Source organism: Hyaena hyaena, unplaced genomic scaffold, assembly GCF_003009895.1.
Source record: "Hyaena hyaena isolate Hyena2069 unplaced genomic scaffold, ASM300989v1 scaffold_240, whole genome shotgun sequence".
In the NCBI taxonomy this organism is placed as follows: Eukaryota; Metazoa; Chordata; class Mammalia; order Carnivora; family Hyaenidae; genus Hyaena; species Hyaena hyaena.
In genome coordinates this window covers 1,471,493-1,494,299 of record NW_024080873.1, presented here as the reverse complement: position 1 = coordinate 1,494,299, position 22,807 = coordinate 1,471,493, and the positions used below count along the sequence as shown (strand labels likewise).

The 22,807-nt window shown below is 41.6% G+C and overlaps 1 protein-coding gene across 2 annotated transcripts in view; it reads right to left on the bottom strand.

Annotated features, from left to right (window-relative positions):
• The window catches only part of SLC24A2 (solute carrier family 24 member 2), a 251,499-nt gene that overhangs the window by 62,503 nt on the left and 166,189 nt on the right, over positions 1 to 22,807 (bottom strand). Inside the window, exon 4 of one of the 2 annotated variants that reach the window (XM_039244429.1) lies at positions 583 to 633. The exons of the other annotated variant lie outside the window; for it this stretch is intronic. Within the exon in view, the coding sequence (XP_039100360.1) occupies positions 583 to 633 (51 nt within the window). The remainder of the gene's footprint in view (positions 1 to 582; positions 634 to 22,807) is intronic. 2 annotated transcript variants of the gene reach the window in all.

The following is a 22,807-nucleotide window of genomic DNA, read 5'->3' as shown; positions in this document are numbered from 1 at the left end:
CAGTGAATTCAGTTCCACTGGCTGGAGCTGTGGCCCTGGCTTCTCCGAGTAATGCTCTTGAATGAGTGAGCAGGGACTGTGGGGGCTTAGGACATGCGCTCACAGCCATCTGCATCAGAAACGGGTCTCTAGCTGGTTTAGGGTTGAGGAGTTACTTGAGATCACTCTTTCCTTGGCATAAATTGGAACATCCACCCCCTCTGAAATTCAGGGCATATTAAGAATGTTGATCGGATGTGTTTCTATGTGTTGTGCGTACGTGGGGGAAATAATGCTGACACGGTGGGTGTGTGCTTGGGCTTACATTGCTGACACCATTTCTCTGTGTGTGTTACACAGCTGACATGGTTTGGAGCATCTGAATGGAATAACATGATTACCCATGGTATTGCACATCTCCAATCCCAAATAAACACGATGGTAAAAACTAGACAAAAATGTGGAAAGAATAATAAATCACGTGATGTCACTGAAATCATGCAAAGAGGAAAAGAAAAAAAGATTTGAAAAAAATGGGCAAGCACCAGACACCATAAATGAAAAAAAAAAAGCCAATGCATACAATTCTAAAATCATGCTTACCTTCTTCAGTCATTGTGTCATAATATTTTAGTTTTCCATATGATCCAAGTTCTACAACATCACAGTAAAAGACACAAAGATAAGGAACCGAGCTGCAATGCAAGAACTTTGTTTTTACACATTCTTAATTAATCAGATTCAGAGTTATACTGTCAAATTCTGCAATCGTAACTATATAGAGATGTGCAAACATGGGCCATGTGGCAGACAGCTTTTACGGCCCATTTTCAGAAATCACTTAAAATATATTATTCTACTGGGGGTAGGATGTGCCCTGCATTACAGAACAGGACACAGTTATTTTAACATCCGATGAAACAGAGCAGTTGGCAAGTTCACACCAGGTCTAGCCTAGCCCTATAGTTCATACAGAGGTGACACTGTAAGGGAAAGAGCCTAACAAGGACAATGTCCAGGCACAGTGGGGCTTGAAGACCGAAAGTCCTTGTAGACCGGAAGTCTTTGGCATGGAACAGCAGACCCAGGAATTCATTTCCCAGCTCCTCTCCAACAGAACCACTTCCTAGAGATTAAGGCCATCTGGGGAAACCCAAAATGCAAAACCAGGTTCTGAACTCCGTGTTCACTTTTGTTTCATATTTTAGATAGAAAACACTGAATACCATGAGTGCAGCCTGCTGACAAGAGCTGAAAAAGGTGTGGAGTGCTCGGGGAGGAAGAGGGAAGCCACCTGAGTCAGGCAGGTGACAAAACAGCCCCTGTCCCAGATTGAGGCATCGCCTGTGGCTCCTTCGACTGCAGCGAGGAGGGGCTGTCAGCAGCCCCTCTTGTGCGCGGATGGCCAAAGGACCTACTGTCATGGACACTACTGGCAGAAAGCAATGCTGTACTGAATCATTTGGGGATGCTGAGTCAGCCTGGGTTGGGGAAGAGAGGAGGGCAGGATGCACCATTTCTGTTTCCTTAGTTCCATTCTAAAATAGAAACTTTAATTCTCGTTAGTCTGAAAATTCCAGATTGTTTTAAGCAACACTGTGAGTAGGTTAAAAATATTTTTCCCGGTCATAACAACACTCTCCCAATAAACCTCAAGAAATTAATTAGACTCCAGAGATATTCCTCTGATTCTGCAGAAAGCCTCCATGGCTCATTAACTTGGGAAGCCAATGAAAACCCACATATGAATCAACTAGTAATTGATGGGTTTTGTGTGCAAGATGAAGGAACTAGCTTAAAAGACAATAAGAAATATTCTTCTATTTTATATTTATGCTATACATTATAGATTATAAAAATATACATATATCTGTATCTGTATCTATATACATATTCTTTTTCCATGTGCCTAAAATTTTACTAAAGCTATTTTAACATACTGATATAAAATTATGCCTTTGGGAGAAAAATCACCTCATCCTTAAGTTTCTGCAAAAACTTGCCTACTCTGGATTTTGTAGCTACATGACAAAAGGTGCAAGCACTTCAATAAGAAATTGAGTTTTGTGTAAATAACAAGAAAGTGTTTTTAATGACTTCTGGGAATTGCTTCAGTGGAATATAATTTTTTGGGGGGTATTTTAAGAACAGTAGTCTACTATATATATGACATTGCACAAGCTTGGAATTCCTAAATGATCTAAATACCTTCATAAGTATTAAACACATGTTCATGGTGGTTTTACACATAATACATGCACAAGCGTGTGTGTAAAATCTTATAGTAAGTTGATGAATTATATCAACCAACTAATTTTTTTTGTAGCCTCTACTCCTCCCCTGAGGTAAAGCAGTAGCATAAGTAGCTGGCATTCTCTATTCTTTGCTCAGGAAACAGAACGTGGGCAGCTCTGTGTTTGCAAAGTTGGGTGCAGACCTTATTCTACACAGGAAAGATATTCAACTGCAACTTTATGGGTCTGTCTTTTTAGATGCAAACTCTCCAGATATGGATACACATTTTCATGTATCACTTCCAAATGGTCAAACATCTGCTTGGGGCAGATGTGATTATTTTTTACCCTACCTCTTGTGGAATCAGGTATACATAAATACAAACATATTCTTTATTTTATTTTTAGAGTGGAAATTGGAACTGTTCATGTCTGACAAAGCTCACACATTGTTGGGGCTGTGGCAATGTCTAGATGGTTTTTTAGCTGCTTCCTTGGATGAATGGGACAGAGGAATAAGAACTGAAAAGAATGTACCAAAAATGGGGCTAAAGATGCTGGAAGGACCAGCAGTAGTGAAAAGCCAAAATACAACAGGTGATACAGCAACTCAAAGTGCAGTGAGGAAGGAGGGCGAGGTAACAGCACCTGCTCAAGTGAAGGGAATCATGTTTGCTGCTTCCTAAAGCAAAGGCAGAAAAGAATGAGAAGGAAACTAGCCTGATAAGAATAGTTGTGAACGCACACCACAACAGGACGGTGGGATGGAGGGCTCAGTATTCCCATGCTTTCAAGTGGTTGGGACAGCATCCTGGGGTAGGTGGGGTGCATCTCCAAGAGCTGGCAGCTCTCATTCAGGGGGCAGGAAGGGGGCATCACATGCGACTAGGATGAACACAATTTGCACACGTAGGCCAGGGCACATCATGCACCTGGCTGGTGTCCTATAGACCACGGATGCCTCATGGAGAGTGGTGTTAGCCACTGTGGCCTCAGACGGCATGAGAGACATGAATGAAAACTCACCCGCAAGAGGAAATGGCCTCAGTCAGCATACTTCCTACAGAAAGTAACAAAGGTTCCTTTACACCATTGGGTATAACTGGGCCTCATCCAAGCTGAGTTTCTCTGGGATAGGAGGAAGTGAGGGAGTTCACGAGAGGGCCGTTTAATCCCATCTAGCAACATCCATTCTCTCAACTGAGCAAAAGGCAGCCAGGATCGGAAGAGGGATGAATCACCAGTGAATATCATCCTGGGTACCACCTGGTGTCTCTTCACTGTAACATTTCTCTAAGAAGCCCACACAGCCTCAGAAAAAAATTCCAGAACCCAGTGGTTGGTGTTGGAAATGAGCCTCTAAGCCGATTGTGAATGCTGCCTGTCACGGAGACCCCCCTTGTTTTCATGCCATTTGGATGGTTGTGGCCACAGGCAGCCTTTCTCCCAGATCTGTAGGAGGGATGACATAGTTTGTCGACCCTCCATCCACTTCTTTCCAGGTCCTGCCAGCAACATGACAACCTGCTTTAATGTACTTCCTGATTCCTGTCCATACTTCATGACTGACAAATCAAGGGAAGGGTCTTACCTTCAGTCTCAAAGAATCTATGAATAAGAACTAATGTTTTGGGCTCCTAATCTCCTTTCTTATGAAGGGCATGGCCACAGACATCTCCCTCCAATACTGACTTTCTCAGCTCCACTTTTGAGACCTTTGGCGTTCTCGATCCTTTTTTCAGCAAATCCCCCTAGATAGAAGCAGGAGGAAAAATGACTTCTCCCCTTTCAGGCCTCAAAATTCTGACATATAAAACAGAAATTCAATAGAAGCATCTATACTGAGTCTATTATATTGGAATGAAAAATAGAGGTAGAGAAATCAGTGAGAACAAGTATTTATTACTTAAGTGTTAGCTGGTAGGGAAAAACTGATTAACTTTTTTTTTTAATCAAAGAGCTTTATTTTTGGTATTGGTTTGGACTGAATGTGAAGACCTAAAAATTAAGGCTGTCTCAACATAAATAAATGGTAGTCTCTCAGTAAAGTTGCCTAATACTTATCAAGAAGGTGTGTGCAGATACTGGATTATATCACACCCATGGAAGGATTGTTTTCAGTAGCAAATGGAAGTTAAGGACATGGGCTTTGATACCAGCGTGTAGGCTTGAATCCATGGTCTGCCACTTATTAGCTGTGTGACTTTGAGCAAATTGCTTGTCTTCTCTAAGCCTTGGTGTCCTCAGCTATAAAGGAGCATAACTGTATCTATCCCATTAAGTTGGGGTAAAAAGTAGATAAGACAACTCTACAAAGCCACCAGAAGTGGGCAGCCTCATTGCTGCAAGAGCCACCAAGAAAGAAGCATGAAGGAGAACCCATGAGACATGGAGCAGAGCATTTAGGAATTTGGTATTTTACACAGGTTTTTTAAAACAAATTCAACACTACTTAAAGAGGTTTTACATAAATATTTTTTGCTCAACAATAAAAGATATTCCACCATGTCAGGGCCAGCATGTAAAAGAAATGTCTTCATCCATCCTGCTTTTCTACTCTCAGATCTATGGGGAATGTCACAATACAGACTGTAATAGCAATAGCATGTGACCATTCATCTGACCACAAATGTTGCAGCTTGCAACCTTGAAAAGAAATGACTTTCCCTTCTAATATCTGCACATGAGCCTGTTTCTCCAACTGGGCTGTCCATATGTTAGAGGCAGTTCTCTTCCAACAGAACCTAGAACAGTGCTTTTCTCTGATCACACGCTCTCCTCACATGCTTAAATAAAGTATGTAAGTGCCCAGCTCCCAAATGACAGTGAGGTTTAGGATGCTTTGTTTTGTTGAACTTCCCTAGAAGCTGAAGTCAGGAAGGTGGGCACGAATGCCTGAAGCTTCTTGACTGTTGGTACCATGACATCATTGTCAAGGTTAAGAGTGCTTCTGAGTGAGATAGACAAGATAGTTAATTCAAAGTAGTGGCTCTATTCCTTAGGGGCTGGATGATCCTCCCTGAGGCTCAATCTCTTCAGTAAAATGGGGACAAGAATAATAAATACCTATTCTCAGAGGGGTTTTTGGAGAATCAGATGAGAGCAAGTATATAAAGTACTTTGCATTGGGGTGACACAGGCACCCTTAGTAATTAGTACCCTTTTCATGGTCCGCCCAAGGGCCAACATGAACATCAACTCAGCCTAGCAGAAGGTTGCTGATCCTATTCAAACTGATTACCTCTGTGGATGAGCACAAATGTCTGCGTCTCTACACTTGCTATGTACAAGTCATTGAAACCCCTAGACTTCTTCCCTTAAACACAAGGAAAACTGTCAGAAGAAAAACTTTCTGTTTAGTGAAAGGCTGCCCTGGCTAACTTCCAGAACCATATTTTGCAGCTTTAGCTCAAAGTGTTTTTTTTTTTTTAATTTGTGAATTTATTTTCATTATTGGCATTTTGTGAACGGGTGGTATAAGAGTTGAGCATTTGTAACTTCCCATCCCACTCCCCAACATAAATGTAGCATTTATATTTGTAGATTTATTTAATTTTTGAGTTTCTTGGGGCATATCTGGGTTTATCTTTTTCTTGTCTCCTCATGTGAAAACCAGCATCACAATAAACCTGAGTTCTGAGTTAAAAGGTATTTTCTAATGCAGCCCGATTTGCAGCTTTTTGTTTGATTTCACCTCAAAAAATGCTGCTTGAGCCTCCAGAATTAATTGCTTCCCATTACAAGGCTTTCTTTGGTCATTATTCTTTTATATCAAATCCATGCCGATGCAAGTAGTTTTTTCAACTTAAAAATAAACTTTAAAAACTGAGGTTAAATGAGGAAACAACCATGAATCCTCACTTCTTATTCAAGTCAGAAGGAAAGGAATATTTTAACCTTCAAATTCTCACTCAAAAGGAGCTTTCAAAGTACTGACTCATCTCAGAAGCTCTGCGCACCATTCCATGGTGGTGGTGGTGGGGGTGATGCTCATATGTTAAGCTTCTCTAAGAGGCTCCTAATGTGTACATGCTTGCCCAGGGACAGCTATACTCAACATGTGGCAACACACATATGTCACACACAAGGTATTAACAGAGATGATTTCACTTTATGGAGTTGTTTTCACATCTGACTTCCCAATCTATGCTAATGAGTACTTCTTTTTCTTCTATGAGATGAAAACCTCTCACTTAGGCTTTTGGACACCAGGCGACAATCGAGCAAATGAAAACAAAGGGCAAAGTGGTGGGTCATCTTCCATCAGTGACGGAGTTTCAGTGAGATTTATGAACACTCCTCTCAGAAATTTATCACCCGATTCTCATGCCCTTTGAATCTAGCCCCTTCATGAAACACTCTTCTTTTGAAGCTTCCTGCAAAGCGGGACACATTGGTTTGTTACTGCTCTTATTTTTGTCTCCCACACTCTCCACATGTATTTCTGTTTATGTCCTTCTGTTGACACTATTCTGAGGTCCCAGCTCCCAGGAAATACTGATGTTACATCAGGAGTCGGAACAGTCCCTAACATCTGGCCTGGTGTCTGGAGCACAGACGGCATTTAGAAAAAGCAGGAATGAACCACAGGGGCCACGTATGTAGGTGAACAAAGTGGGCTGGAGACAATGACAGGTAGTGGTGCGATTATGGACAACTGGACAGCGCATGCCTAAAATCGGCAGTGGCCACGCACCTCCAACTCCATGAGGAAATGTAGGTACAGTGGGGATAGGTCTGCTGATTACTCAAGGGAAGCCAGATAACTGGATTTTAATGTGAAAACTCCTGATTTTTAAATGTTAGCAACAAATTCCAAATTAAAGAACACCACCTGGGTCATATTAGGCTCATCAATTTGTAATCTTTGGTTTAATATGAGGTTGCTCTAACTTTCTTATAAATATTAGTTGGATGAATGAATGAACAAATGAGATGAACTAGGATCTCTGAACTGGGAGTGGTCCTTGCTTAGGTAACCCTTCTTCCCCAGAGCTCACTTCCCTGTCTCTCTTGAAGCTTACGGCTATTACCTGGTGTAGTTACCACAGTCTGCTCATCTGTGGCTTAGGAACAGATTGAACTTCATCACCTCGGGCTCCTCCGGGACCACCAACGTGGATCTCATGTCAGGTCCTCGGAGCTGCTATGATCTGTGACTAATTTCCTCCTTGGTGCATGTTCTTCCTTCACACAAGCCAACAGAGTGGTTTTGTTTTGTTTTGTTTCAAATCTTATTTGGGTAAGGAGTGGAAGTAGCCCATTAGGTGTAACTGTTCCCAATTATCTTGCACGGAACTATCTGGGTCAGAAAAATGCAGTGGAGGGTTCTGAGAGGTAAGTTAGGACCACAGAGGGAGGTGCCGTATAATTACATGGGAATTATCATCCTCGAACAGTGAACAATAATGTGAGGTCATCACTGTGGATCATCCAGATGGTTCATAATGAAATGCCCAAGTGAGTCCCCAGATACTCTGACTTCTTATAAATTTGTCACCTAATTTGCAGCCTTGCTCCTCTGTGGTGTTGCTTAGCAATATCAATGGTAACTGATTTCTGTCCTGTGAGAAACTGACTTGGGCCATATTTCACTGTAATTTACATGCTCTGGGTGATCAAACAAGAAAAATGGGACCTGGATGTGCTGTTCTGTTGCTTTCCTTTTGAGGTGCATTGGGGGAGGGAGAGGGCACAGGAAAAAGAAAGCAGGTTTCTGGAAAGGAGTTTTACAGAAAAACAGTGAGCAACTTGGGCAAGAAAATCAACCCCAAACGGTGTGGTTAAAGCAAGATTTCCTGAGGTTTTATGAGTATCCTTTTAATCATGTAATTAAAAATCTCAATGACAACCTTAACATAATTTAAACTGATACTTTTTTCCCCAAAGGGATGGAGAAAAGCAAGTGATGATATAGTGTAACAGCTACATCATTTATAGTTTGGAGCCATACAGACTTGACTTGACAACTAGGTCTGCCACGTACTAGCCCTGAGGCCTTGGGCATGTTACCTAACCTCCCTGATACTCAGTTCCTTCACTTACGTAAAATGGGAACAATAATAATTGTCTTGTAGGGTTGGGGTGAGGATTACAGGTACTTAACACATCACTGGCACATAATATTCATTAAACATATGGTAGGTATTGCTATGGCTTTAAAATATCAGGGGTGCCTGGGTGGCTCAGTCAGTTAAGCATCCAACTCTTCATCTCCGTTGAGGTCTTGATCTCAGGGTTGTGAGTGTGTGTTGGGCTCCATGTTGGGTGTGGAGCCTACTTTAAAAAATAAAAAGTATCTATTGGTTTTCCTTCAAATAGATAGCATTCTTCTGATCTTTACAAAATCAGAAAGAACCTGATATCAAGACACCTTCTCATCATCATGCAGAACATGGAGGTCTTGTAGCATAAGTTTTGGAGTCAATAGATATGGGTTTTAATCCAGATTTTTTTTTTTTGAGAAAGACAGAAAGAGTGTGAGTAGGGGAGAGGGGCAGAGGGAGATAGAGAGAATGCCAAGCAGGTTCCATGCTGAGGCTTCATCCAATGACCCTGGGATCATGACCTGAACCAAAATTAAGAGTTGGATGCTCAACTGACTGAGCCACCCAAGTGCCCCCAGACTTCAATTTTTATTAGACAAGTGACTTTGTAGTAACATACTCAGCCTTTCAGAGTCATAGTTTCCTCATCAGAGTACTAACTCTAGAACTCCCTATTGTGTTGTTGTAAGATACTTTACGTAATGTCTGGAACAGTGGAAGTGCTCCATGAATGGGAGCCATCATTCTTTGTGCCAAAGGCCAGTGAGTGAGGAGTATTCAGGCTAACACAATAAGTCACAATAAATGACTACCTACCATTAGAAACTTGTTCTAACTATCCTTTCACAGGCTTATATTGGAGAAGAAACAGGTAAAAGGAGAAGAGTGGCAAAAATAATGACCTATTATATCATGCCAAAGGAAGTCTATAAATGTTACATTCTTTTTTCCTGTTTTTAGAGAGAGGGCACACATGTTTGAATTGGGGAGGGCTGAGGAAGGAGAGACAGACTCTTAAGCAGGCTCCACACCCAGCATGGAGCCCAATGAGGGGCTCTATCTCATGACCGTGAGATCATGACCTGAGCCAAAATCAAGAGTTGGAAGCTTAACAGACTGAGTCACCCAGGCGCCCCTGTCATATTCTTTTGTAGAACCTGACATCAAGTACATGGACACTATTGGCATTATTTAAAGAATGTACAGCTCAGGGAAAGAGATAATATAAAGATCGTTAAGTTTTGATTTTCATAAGGAAAGCTCAAAAGGGACTTTAGCTGTTTAGGAAGGTGGAATTGTTCAGTGGTTAAGAGAGGGCCAACAAATCTGGATTTGAATATGGCTCTACCAATTACTTCTCTTCTGTCCTCAGGCAAATTATTTCATTACCCTAACTTTCAGTGTCCTTATCTATAAAATGTTTTAATAGAAGTTCCTATCTCATAAGGTAGATGTGAAAATTAAATGAGTTAATTTATATAAAATGCTTAGCACAGTGTCTGGTACACAGTAAGTATTCAATAAACGGTCGTTTTTCCAGTTGTCATGATAATCACCCTTGTGGGCATCTACCCAGAGTTTTGGCTAAATCTTTGACACTTTCTCTGGTGTCTTCTTTTTCAGCTAGAGTTTCCAAAGACAAAATTTTATTGTCAAAGATAGTGAAAAACTATAGTTTGAATACCAAAGAGCACAGAATATCAGCTACCATCCACATAAAATTTGGAATTTATCTCTTATTTCAGAAAATCACTCAGAGCCCTACTAATAGCAAGTTTCTAAAACACATTTTCAATAAATTTTTGTGTGTCTGGGCAAATGGTTAGGAAGCTAACCATTTTACTAATGACATATCCTAACATCTCGGGCACACTTATGCATCTCTGGAAATTGAAAGATTATGTTTACAAAATCAAGCAAGATGTACTTTTTGATTGAATCTTAATAAATTTGGGGTGCAGGCTATGGACACATAACTCAGTCTTTAAAAGTGGCAAAACACTCCATTCTCTTTTCCTGTATTCTTTTTTTTTTAAAAGGACTTATAAGGTGGTGTATATAGACAGGCCAAGCATTTTTTTCACAAACATAGGAGCTTGGTTATATTACATGTGACCAAGAACCACGGGGGGGGGGGGGAGGGTGTATGGCGCTAGATGGTGCTGAAGCTTCCACTTCATAAACCACACCCACAAACCAACCAGTCAGAAAGCCCTATCAGTTCCATCCCTAAATATCCTCAATTCTGTCATTTCTGCTTCATTCCCACTGCCCCTGCCTTAGTCCAGGCTCTTGCCATAGTCCTATTTGAACTTTCAATTCCTAATCCTTCTCACCTCTTACTGTCTACTCCCAGCACCTCTCACCTGTCTTTCACACTTTCCAGGGTAATGCTTTCAAAACACAAAACCAAAATACAACAGCTCTCCATCCTACACTTTTTGTGTTGGACTTTTATTAGGTTTCCTAGTTTATTCAATCCTTTAGAACCCAGTTCTGAGGCTCCCTCCTGCAGGCAGCATCCCTGAACGCTCCCTATCCCTAGTGGGAGTCACGCCCTCCTGTGTGTCTGTTCCAAGTACATACTTTTGTTGTGTGCTCATCAAATGTACCTTAACCTATTGGCTTTCTGCCCTATAGGGCAAAGAATCATCTAACTCATTTTGTTAATTTTAGCACCCAGCAGAGTTCCTGGCACTCTGTAGGTGTTCAAATGTTGCTGTACTGAATTCAATCTATTTAATAGTGTACTGTTAATCTTCTTCAGCCTAGTTACCTTCAGTACCGATGCCTATGGTTCCTTCCATTTTAGTGTTCTAACACTGCAGTTTCAATGTTTCTGTTTTCAGTATCTCTGCAGGGAGAGAATGTATGTGCCCTTAACTCTTGGGATCCTTTTCATTGCCTCGGTAAAGTAGGAAGATTTACGTCATGCGTGAGTGCCATCAGTAGAGTCTTTAGCACAAAGAAGACAAAATGGCGGTGCTATCTTGGAAATGGAGATGGAAAAAACCACTGGTGCAGAGAATGGATACTGCATACTGGCTAGAGAACAACTTGGATGTTCTCCTGGATCCCATCTTGCAGCCTGGCTGGATTCAGTAGGTTTTTGCCAGACAGAGAGAATCAGTGCTAAATTATATCCATCCACTGGGTCAGTGAGCTGAGTTTTTACCCTATGATGTACTGGGCATCACACAATATCAGAAAAGTATACAAGAAAAGCATCCTAGGGGAAGAGAGGAAAACCAATAAAATTTAAAAAAAAAAAAAACAAAATAAAAGAGAAAACTCTAGCCATCTAAGGGGAGAAAAGGGCAAGAGGTAAGGGAGAAGTCTTCAGAAGTTAAGAGAATGTGAGAAAAAAATGAAAAAGAGGAAAAAATGACTATGAGACAGACAGGAAATTAATGCCACTAATGTGGGAGTAAATTAAAAGTTTAAACTATTCTTTTTTTTAATTAAAAACAGTTTTCTTTTAGAGGGAGAGAGAGAGAGAGCGTGAGTGGGGAAAAGGGGCAGAAGGAGAGAGAGAATTTTAGGTGCCATGTTCAGTGCAGAGCCAAGGTGGGGCTTAATCCCATGACCCTGGGATCATGACATGAGTTGAAATCAAGAATTGGTTTCTCAGCCAACTGAGCCACCCAGGTGACCCCAAAGTAAAAACTATTCTTATAATTAACTATCCTACTCTTTAGTATTGTCCAGGATGTCATTTTACTGATTGCTTGGATCCCTACCACAATGGAAAGAATCACCCAAATTATGAAGAATTTAAAGCATCAAATCATCAAATTTAAAGTAGAAAGAAGATTCATGCAATCCTCTAAATGTCTTTTACGTGTAAATCCATTTACCATTACTCTTAACTTAATGGTTTTTTTTTTATTTCTGAGAGAGAGAGAGAGAGAGTGCATGAGCAGGGGAGGGTCAGAGAGAGAGGGAAATACAGAATCTGAAACAGGCTCTAGGCTCTGAGCTAGCTGTCAGCACAGAGCCCAATGCGGGGCTCAAACCCACAAACCATGAGATCATGACCTGAGCCGAAGTCGGATGCTTAACTGACTGAGCCACCCAGGCACTCCCATTACTCTTAACTTAAATGCCATATTTTATAAAGTGGGACTATACAAGTGAGTTTAAAGTCCACATGTAAATATAGGGCAGAAGATCAAGACATGTTTCATAAATAGTTCATCATCCACCTTAGATTAAATAGCAAATGACGGCCAGTGAACCACAGATCTGATGAAGTTAGAGGAGGCAAGGATCTTTTCATCCCCATGTATATAAATGGTGGCCTAATGATATTTCTGGAAGATTAAAAAATTAGTACCATCATTGGTTTTCCAGATTTGTAGCAATACTTTAGAAAGAGAAATTTTATTTTTAGTCTGCTGAACATCTGAAAGCCATGACCCCAGGATGAAATCAGGACTTTTTGGAAGGAAATGAGTTAAGTGCCATGTCACATGACTTCCTTCTTGTTGTACAAAGGACAGGAGAACTTGGTAAATACAGAGAATACAACTATACAGTTTCAGGATAACTTTTGCTCCACTAAAGGCCAGAATACCAAAAACATCAGTTCCCATGTTATGTTCTAAGTAGGTATCATAGGATCTAAACAATTGGCACATGCTAGGGGCACCTGGGTGGCTCAGTTGGTTAAGTGTCCAACTTCGGCTCAAGTCATGATCTCACAGTTCGTGAGTTCAAGCCCTGTGGCGGGCTCTGTGCTAACAGCTCAGAGCCTGGAGCCTGCTTCGGATTCTGTATCTCCCTTTCTCTCTGTCCCTTCCTCACTCATGCTCTGTCTCTCTCTCTCTCTCAAAAATAAACATTAAAAAATTTTTTAAAAAATTGGCACATGGTAACCAGCCATCTTTTGAAGGGAAAATATAGAAAAAATAATTCAATAAGTTACTACTGCATTACCAAAAAGTACCTGAAAATATGATGATTGCATGGAAAAAAAAAAAAAAAGAACAGCTGAAAACAATTTATTTGACAAATGTCTACACAGAACTGATGAGGTGTCAGGCAATATTCTGCATGCTCTATGAATAGCACTGTAGTGGTATATTTACTAGCCCTAAGAGATAGATATCATTATTTTCCCTGTTTTACAAAAGAGGAAGCCAAGTTAAAGAGAATTTAAATAATGTGCCCAAGGTCATTCAGGAAGTTAGTGGCAGAGCTGAGATTTGAACCAAGGTGGTTGGCTTTGCAATGGGTCTAACGACTACACCATGCTCCTCTTCCCATGAGTCTGATGGGAAGTGGCCATCACAAACATGCCCAGCAGGCCATCACAAACCATATACATCAGCATATTGTATGATGCTACCTTCAAGCATCAAGAGTTGGCTCCTCATTGTCTAATATCACTAGGGTATGTTTCTGAGGTCTAGAAAAGAGTACGTTTTTCTAGCAAGGAAACTCTGCGTGACATATCGCATCACACATGGAAAGGAAGGTGGTTAACTGGAGAAAGTTTTTTCAGAAATGGCAGAGGAGAATTTCCATCACAAATAGTTTTGTGGAAAGAAGCAGACTCACTATGATTTTTAACTCCTGGCAGTGATGGTTGTTCTGGCCTAAATGTCACAGTGTTGAAGCAAAGCTGCACTAGCTATGGGTTATTTGGGATTAAGTGCTGCTGCCCTGAGAAGTCAAGGAGAGAAATTACCACCCTGGAAGGAGCAACGTAGATTACCACAACACATTTCTGAGGCTCTGAATCAGCAACAATATTTAATCTGATTTTCAGGAAGTTAACTCGTCGGGGACAAGCACTGGCTAATGTTCCCCTAAAGACTTATCTATAGTGGGGGCTTGTAAAAAAAAATGTTTCCCAATGGAGTAACCACTCACATCAGCTTGCAAGAAGAGTGTGTTTGTGAATGAATGAATGAATGAATGAATGAATGAACGAATCCACACAGAAAAAAGAAATCAATCTGATGTAGACCCATAAGCTTTATATAAACAACAATCTTGCTTAACTCTGGATGTGTGTGTATGTGTGTATGTGAGTGTGTGTGCATGTGTATCATATAGTCTCATTCAAGCCCCTAGACTACCTGTAAAGGACAGTTTGGTGTGGGTGAGGGAATTCTTTTTAATGACTGAGGTGAGGAGGACAGATTTGGGGGATCTGATATTGTGGGATCAGAGGAAAACAGACTCTGACAGGAGCGTTAGGATTTGTGTTTATGATATGATCAATATCCAGAGGTGAGACCACCCACAGGGCACACCCCAGACCCAAGAGTCAAGGTGGGAAGAGTTTTGGCTATGATCACAGCAAGCTGTCTCCTAACTGAATGCAAGTCATCCAACTTGCTCTCCATTAAGCAAGGTCCTGCCGTTTATTAAACAAGCAGAGATGGGGCGCGTGGGTGGCTTAGTCGGTTAAGTGTCCGACTTCAGCTCAGGTCATGATCTCACGGTTTGTGGGTTCAAGCCCTGCGTTGGGCTCTGTGCTGACAGCTCAGAGCCTGAAGCCTGTCTTTGGATTCTTTGTCTCCCTCTTTCTCTGACCCTCCCCTGCTCACACAGTCTCTCTTTCTCTCTCAGAAATAAATAAAACATTTTTAAAAAATTAAACAAGCATAGGTGTCCTTTAGTGTTTCATTGGCAAAAAAACATTCTCTTATCATAGATGATACTTATATATTGATACACATTTTGAACAGGCAGAGTCATTGGTAAAATCAAAGTACATTTTCAGTGCTGCTCCTGTCTTTTGGTCACTACATCATCATGCCTGTGATAGCTCCTCACTATCTCTGGAACTCTTGAGTCCTTCCTCTGAGGGAGTTCTAACTGCATCTTTTGAGCATGTGATAAGTTAAAGAGAACAAAGATAAATCTGTAAGATTATGGATGCTTCTATGTCTTTTTCCTTCTCTGTGCTCAAGTGCTATCAAAATCACCTTTTTGGCCACATTCCTTCATTGTCTTTACTTCAAAGCAAACTTTCTTGAAAAAGAGAGAGTTATAGAGAGAGAGAAAGGGAAAAAAAACCTCTGTCCTTCAAAGCAAACCTTTTTGAGAGAGAGTTAGAGAGAGAGAGAGAAAGGGAAAAAACCTCTGTCCATATTCCAAAATCATCGATTTCAATAAGACCATTGACATTCCCTTCATGCCTCAAATGAAACTTATTTATAATGTGTAAAGCCCAAAGAGAGATTCAATTTCAATCATCTTTGCCATTCAAATCCAAGAGTAATGCTTTACTATTCCCCAAACACAGGAGCTATTTGACTTGTCCCTGCATTTGCTCTGTGAGAGGCATTAATAGTCTGTCTTCCTCTACCCGGGCATTTAAACTGCTGTCATCTTATTAAAAACATGGCCGGTAGATAGGATTGTTTTCTTCTCCAATAAAGATTTTTCACTCCCGTTGTCTACTCACTTACCAGCTGAGGCTGCATGTAAACAGTTTTCTTGGGTAATTTAAACTGATCTATGACTTGGGATAAAGAGAAAGGTGACAATACTGCCTTTCAGGGCCAACTTCCCCATATTTTGAGTGAAAATAGGCATGAAAATGACTTTCTTCTGGGATCAAATGACAACTTATGAAAACTCATATTGAAGCTGTGTTTAAAAATAGAAGCTAGGGAAGTAACAAGTTCTGCTGTTTGGTGAGAAAAAAAGAAAAGCCAGCAAGCAAGTGAACATTTTTAATCTTAATGTCAGTTTCAAGTTAACACTAGATGTATATGTTAAAGAATTGGAATGATTTTACAAATAGATGTATGGCTATGTGTGCAGAAGATGGGTATGTGCAGCTATAGATGGGAGTCCTGGGTGCATAGAAAACATTTAGGCTCTGAGGGCAAACTCAGGAGCTAAGTGACTATGAGCAAGTAATGTCAATCTCTGTACCTCAGTTTCCTCAAAAATTCCCATAGCCACTATTCAGGGAATTACTGAGATGAATGTCAGGTATGTGGCACATTGTACACACTTGACCAATTCTACTCCTTAGTTTTCCCTCTTCACCATCTGTAAGGCCCTTCCCATCCTACCTTTGAGTCATGCACACACATACACATGTACACAGACACACACAGGGACACACACACACACACATCCCTAGTGCCCCTTGACAGGAGAGACTGCTAGAAAGTTAATTCAAGGTTCAAAGCACACATGCCTGCTCCTCTCAAAGGAGCTCCCATTCTGGTTGGGTCAACAACCCTAGTTTTGAATCTCCCTGAGTCCACCGGTTCCAATGCCTTGAACTCCTGCCTTCTCCCCTGCCTGCCCATGCTCCTCGCCTCCTTTGAGAACCACACGCAAACTCACTTTCTGTAGGCACACTCCCCTGCTGGCTCTGCCTTCAGGTTCATGCCCTGAGATGACCTTCCTCAAGCTCCAGCAAGCGGTGATCGCCCACACTCAGGGTTTACTCCGCCCACCCCTGTGCTCAGTATAGTTTATTCATCTGCACTTGTCACAGTGTGATGTTGCCTCCACAAATGTGTGTTTTCACAGCTTCAGGATGGAGGACTTTGTTCCTTCAAATAAATGATGTGGGTGCTCTAGGAAACCCCTCTCTATCTCCCAGAGTGCTCTGCCTAAGAGCACCGAACAGATTCCATAGGACAGTGGCCCTCACCTCTGACTCCTATTTCCCAGGGTCTCCTCTGGGAAAACCCCAGCTGCCTCTGGTCCAGTCCTCCTCCTTCCTGCTGACCCGTTCAACCAGAACATCCCAAAGCTGCATTTTGATCTTTGATGGGGGCATATTTTCCCTTTTCATGCTTTGTGAAAAATGTTTTTGCTCTTCTTCCATATTCTACATAAATTTACAGATTGAGCTGATGAAGTCACATGAAGTATCTTTTTGGGATTTCAATTTTGGGGAGTTGCATTTAGATTTTAATTGGGGGAGAACTGATATCTTTATAATAGATCAACATTGCTTGAGATCTTCTGGGTTCTTCAGGTATTTGCTATAAAGTTCTTAAACATTTCCTTCGGGTTAATTCTTGGTACTTGATGGCTTTGTTGCATTTGTAAGTGGTGTCTCTATTGCTTTTATGTTTATCATCACGGATCTGGAGGAGAGTTGTTCAATCAGGCACCTTGCTAAAGGATTTGACTTGAGGGGACTCTTCATAGTTCTACCAGTTTAAAATTTTTTACTCTTCTCTGTGGGAATTCTTTTGAACAAAGGGTCCTGCTATTAATTTTTTTTAAAGTTTGAAAACTCATGGGGAAGATGGTGAAAACACCAGATATTTGCTACTCAATTGTGAAGTTTTACAAGTGAGATGTCCTGGAATTCAGGTCACTGAGGCTGCTTGCTCACTGCCCATTGCCTGAGCCAGACTGATAAAGCCTGGGACAGACATGCGGATGTCCCAATAATGACTGGAGGGGAGATGAGGGAGTAAAACTGTCCTTCAGGAAGCCAGGAGAAAGCCTCCCAGGATGTGCCCCTCACCAGTCTGAATGAAGGTAACATGAATGGAAAGTCATGGCAGCAGAGATGGACTCTGGTAACGTGAAGTGAATTTGCAAAGGGAAAAATCTGCCTGTCTTTCTAACAGAAAATAAGCTAGGTATGAGCACAGTGTCATTTTCAGACATCTCATCGTGGGATTCTGAAGGTTTTATCATGAAAAACAGCCTGAGGGGGAATCACATACTAGGCAGGGGGACCCGCTTTCCTAAACTGCCTCAAGCCCTATAGTTAAATAATCCTTCAGTTCAATTATAGCTCATTAGGCAAGTATTAGTCTTACTTTTGTGTTTCTCGGGTATCAAGTGCACTTGTCAGATTTTGCTCTTAATAGTAAAATTGTTTTTACTATGAAAAAAAGGTAAATTAAAATTTTAAAATTCCACAAGGAAGGAGAAATTACTGGAGTTGTAGGAGATAATCCCTGAATCCACAGAGACTGAATGAGGAACTTCGTTTGCAATTTCCTTCGCAAATACAATTTAACATAAGAGGATGTGGGAGATGCTATCTTATAGGCATTTGCTTTTGTAAAATGAGTGGAAGGCTAAACAGTCAGTTTTTTTAGAATTCTGCAGTGATGTGATTCTTTGTGATTCTTTGACCATATAAAATTAGGCCTGTGGAATGCAACAAGTAAAAGAACCAAAGGGATAACCAAGAGAAGAAAAGGAAATGAAATAGAAGAACCAAGCATTTGGAAAGAAAAGCAGGAGGGGACAGGAAAACTCATCAAGAAGGCGAGAGACAGACAGCAAACATCTCCAATCACAGCAGTACCTTCAGAACCAGAGAGGGATTTAGTCGCTCATTCAGCAAATATTTACTGAGCATCTACTTCATATAAGTGCCATGCAAAAGGCTGGGGATACAATGGTGGCCACAGCAGATACAATGGTGGCCATGGCAGAAACGACTGCTATTCATTCTTGCAGAGACAACCATCAACTGACTAGGACTTTGCTGGTCACAATCAGAAAGAGCCCCTTGGCAGGGCATGGACCAAGACAATGTACAAGGCCAGATAGATAGAGATAGAGATAGAGAGAGAGAGAGAGAGAGAGAGAGAGAGCTCTCCAGCAGATAAATTATAAAGGCAAGGAGTCATTTAATGCATTCAACAAGTATGTGTTGGGGTCCATGTGTGTGGGGTGCCCCATGTCCTGCCCTGCCAGCTATACCAGGGAGAGACAGGCAGCAACAACAAATAGGTACCTTCATGGTGACAAGTGTCACAGAGAAATAATAGACTGGGTCAAGGAAGATCTAAAACTCTGCTTTATTATCATTGTTTTGATTTTGCTACTTTTCAAAGGCTAATGGAGTAAGGTCTCTCTGATCAGGTGAGGTCTGAAGGCTGATTTGAAGGAAGGGAGGGGAGAAGCCATTTGGATATCCGGGGGAATAAAGAACATGTGCAAAAGCCCCTAGGTGGGAGTGTGCTTGGAGTTTGTGTGAAGAAGCTGGTGGGCAGCCAGAGAAGTGAGGAAGGAGAGGAGGGCTGTTAGAGGAGGAAAGAAGAGGAGGAGAGGGGAGGAGACACAGATAAAGGGAGGGCAGGAATCAGGGGGCCTTAGGGCTTTTACCATTGGTGAGATGGTCTCGAGCAGAGGTTGGGTATCTTTCACTTATGTTTTAGGGTAACCAGGATTCTTAGATGACAGGTTTGGTGTGTGTCTTTTCTGGAGGAGGATACAGGGCCACTGTTCAAAAGTTGGACTTGTGGGCCAAAAGAAGGCCCTTCAAAACAGGGAAGGGAAATGTCCCATCTGTTCTCTGCAAATCAGGAACTGAGCAGACAGGATTAAGGTTACTAAGGACCAGAAGAAGAAGGGGCACACAATTGACTTTCACTGGGATCTACATGGAGTTCCATGTTTGGGGAGGCAAGAGTGGCCTGTTCTAGTTGCTTTGTAAGCTGGGGTGGTCACACAGCTCCATTCTGACCTGTGTGGTGTAAGTGGAAGTCTGCTTCTGGGAACAGTGTACGGTTTTTCTGATTAAAAAAGACAGCTGCACTGTCTTCTTCCCAGAATACTGGGATGCTGGGGGAGGGGGGAACTTGAGGGGAGCAGCTGCCTTCTGATGAGGATGGGAGAAACACACTTTGGATGGAAGAATGGAAAAAACAGAAGGACACTGTGTTCCTCATGGCAGAGGGGAACTGTGTGACCAGCCTTGGACTGCTTGCTCTTGGGCTTCTGGTTAAATAAGAGAAATAAAAATCTAAAAAAACGATTAATGCCAATCTGAAAAGGCTATTTATACTACATGATTTCATCTGTATGACATCCTAGAAAAGGCAGAACTATGGGGACAATATAAAGATCAATAGTTGCCAGGGGTGTGTGTATGTGTGTGTGTGTGTATGTGTGTGCACATGAGACGCATGTACGGGCAAAGCATAGAGGATTTTTAGGACAATAAATACTCTGATAGTATAATGCTGGATATATTTCATTACACATTTGCCTAAACCCATAGAATGTACAATACCAAGAGTGAACCCCAAGGTGAGGAAGCTATTCATGTGTGGGGGTAAGTGGTGTAGGGGAACTCTTTGTACCTTCCTCTCAATTATGTTGTAAACTCAAAACTTCTCTAAAAAAATCGTCTTAAAGAAGCCTCTTAGTAGTGCCTGGGTGGATCAGTCGGTTAAGCATCCAACTTCAGCTCAGGTCATGATCTCATGGTTTGTGACATTGAGCCCTGCATCAGGCTCTGTGCTGATAGCTCAGAGACTGGAGCCCATTTCAGATTCTGTGTCTTCCTCCCTCTGCCCCTCTGCCACTAACATTATGTCTCTCTTTCTCCTTCAAAAATGAACATTAAAATTAAAAAAAAGAAGCCTCTTAAATTAAGCCATTACAACTGGATTCTATTACATGACACAGAACACAATTTTAACTGGAAAATCATTGCCAACAGCCAATGAGCACTAATTGAATGATTCTGGGGGTATTATTGTATTGAATGCTCCCCATAGAGCTTTGATGGTGGAACTATCATCATTCTCTTTTACAGGTGAAGAAACCAAGGCCCTAAAAGGTAGAGGAATACCAATCATAAATGGTCTCTGGTGGTGCTACCATTATCCCATTTTAAAAGTGGAGAAACTGAGGCCCTGTTAGGTTGAGAAACTTGAGCAAGGTCTCAAAGCAAGAGGTTGAGCCAAGATTTGAACCCAGGTAGTTTGATCCTTGGACCACATGCTGACTTTGTTACTACATGGCCAAACACTAATGGCATTCCACATGCCTTGTCCCCACATCAGTGTCTCCATTCCATCACCCAGTCACTGGGCTCTCCTGGAGTTGCAGAGTTAGCTATGGGATACCTTTTCCTGTGTCGAATAGTAGCCAGGTCATCCTAGATGGGGCGGTCAACAGTTACTCAGCAGCTGAGGGATGAGAATAAGGGGCACCGAAGGCTCACAAGAGTGGCTGCAACTCAAGGTGTGGGGGATGTGATGGGAGGGCCCAAGGCTAAGACAGGCCTTGCTGCAAAGGCTTATGTATGGGAAATTTACATCTTCCAAACTGAATGTGTGATTGGTTTGGGGATAGGTCAGAGCTCCCGCCATTTGTGCTGGAGTCTACACCAGAACAGAGAACACCGAGTTGGACGTGAGATTACACAAGGCAGCAGAGGAACACAAGAAGACTTGGCGACTTGGAAACACAGACCTGGAGTCAGGTAGATGCAGGTTCAAACTGTGGCTCTGCCATTGACTGCCTGTATTGTTTGGTGAGGCAAGCCACAGCCTCTTTACACTACAGTGTCCTCCTCTGAATGATGGAGGAGGGCTAGTGCAAGGATGAAATGAGATGATTTATAATCATTAATGAGAGCACTCAATGTAGTGCCTGGCTCATAGTAAGCACTCTGTAAATATTCGTTAGTGGTATTATTATTTAGACAAATTGATAGTAGAAGCTATACAATCCCAAAGTGTGACTTCCAGCACCCTTATTTTGGGTTCATCAAGATGTATATCTTCATAAAGATCTTTATGATATAATGGCTTATTTAGAGAAAATGTTAAAATCAATATGAGACACTGAGTATATTAGAAAGATCAATTCAGACAGCCATATTGTGATCCCAAAGATTGATAATGCTAGCTCTCTAGGGCTTTCTTATAGAAGAAACACATTCCTTATTACAACTATTTACACATGCTATACACACATACCTTTCTCTCATAAGCGATGTCCTATTCATTCTATGGCCCTGGAAAGGCACTGCTCAGTTTTGTTTTGGACTAAACCTTCATCCAAGGTAAGGTGACTACGGCTTTGTCTCTTTCCCACAGTGTAGTCTGTCCAAAGCACACCAATGAATACATGAGCCAATCAATGGTATGTGTCCCCGAAACAGATTGGATTAGATTAAAAGTAGTTTCAAATTCTCTGATGTCTTTCCATTTTGAAATAGAGTCTTCTCCTTCTCCCCTATAGTCTGAGCTGGCCTTTGTGGCTGCTTGACTGGTAGAATGCAGAAGTGACATTTAGGGATTTCTCAGGTTAGGTCATTGGAATCCTTGTAGCTTCTGTTTGGGCCTCTTGGAAGATTTGCTCTTGGAACCCTTAGCCACTGCATCTAACCATGTGGAAAGGCCCTGAGATAACATGGAGAGTGGAGGGTGGGGTGGTATCCAGTTGAGTCCAGCCTTCTACTCTAGTTCCAAAGGTGCCAGGCCCATGAATTAGGCCCAGTTGGACTCTCTAACCAGTCCATCTACTGTATAACAGCAAGTGACCTCCACTGATACCACATGGAACTGAAGAATCATCCCACTGATTCCGGCCCAAATTCCTGATCCATGAAATCATGAGCAATTATAATATGATGGTAGAGTCAGAGGCTTAACTGACTGAGCCACCCAGGCACCTGGTGCTTTTTTAAAAATTTATTTATGTTTAAGTTTATTTATTTTAAGCTTATTTATAAGTTTTGAGAGAGAGAGAGAAAAGGAGAGAGAGAGCAAGAGTGAGCATGATCAGGAAAGGGGCAGAGAGAGAATCTCAAGCAGGCTCTACACTATCAGCATGGAGCCTGAT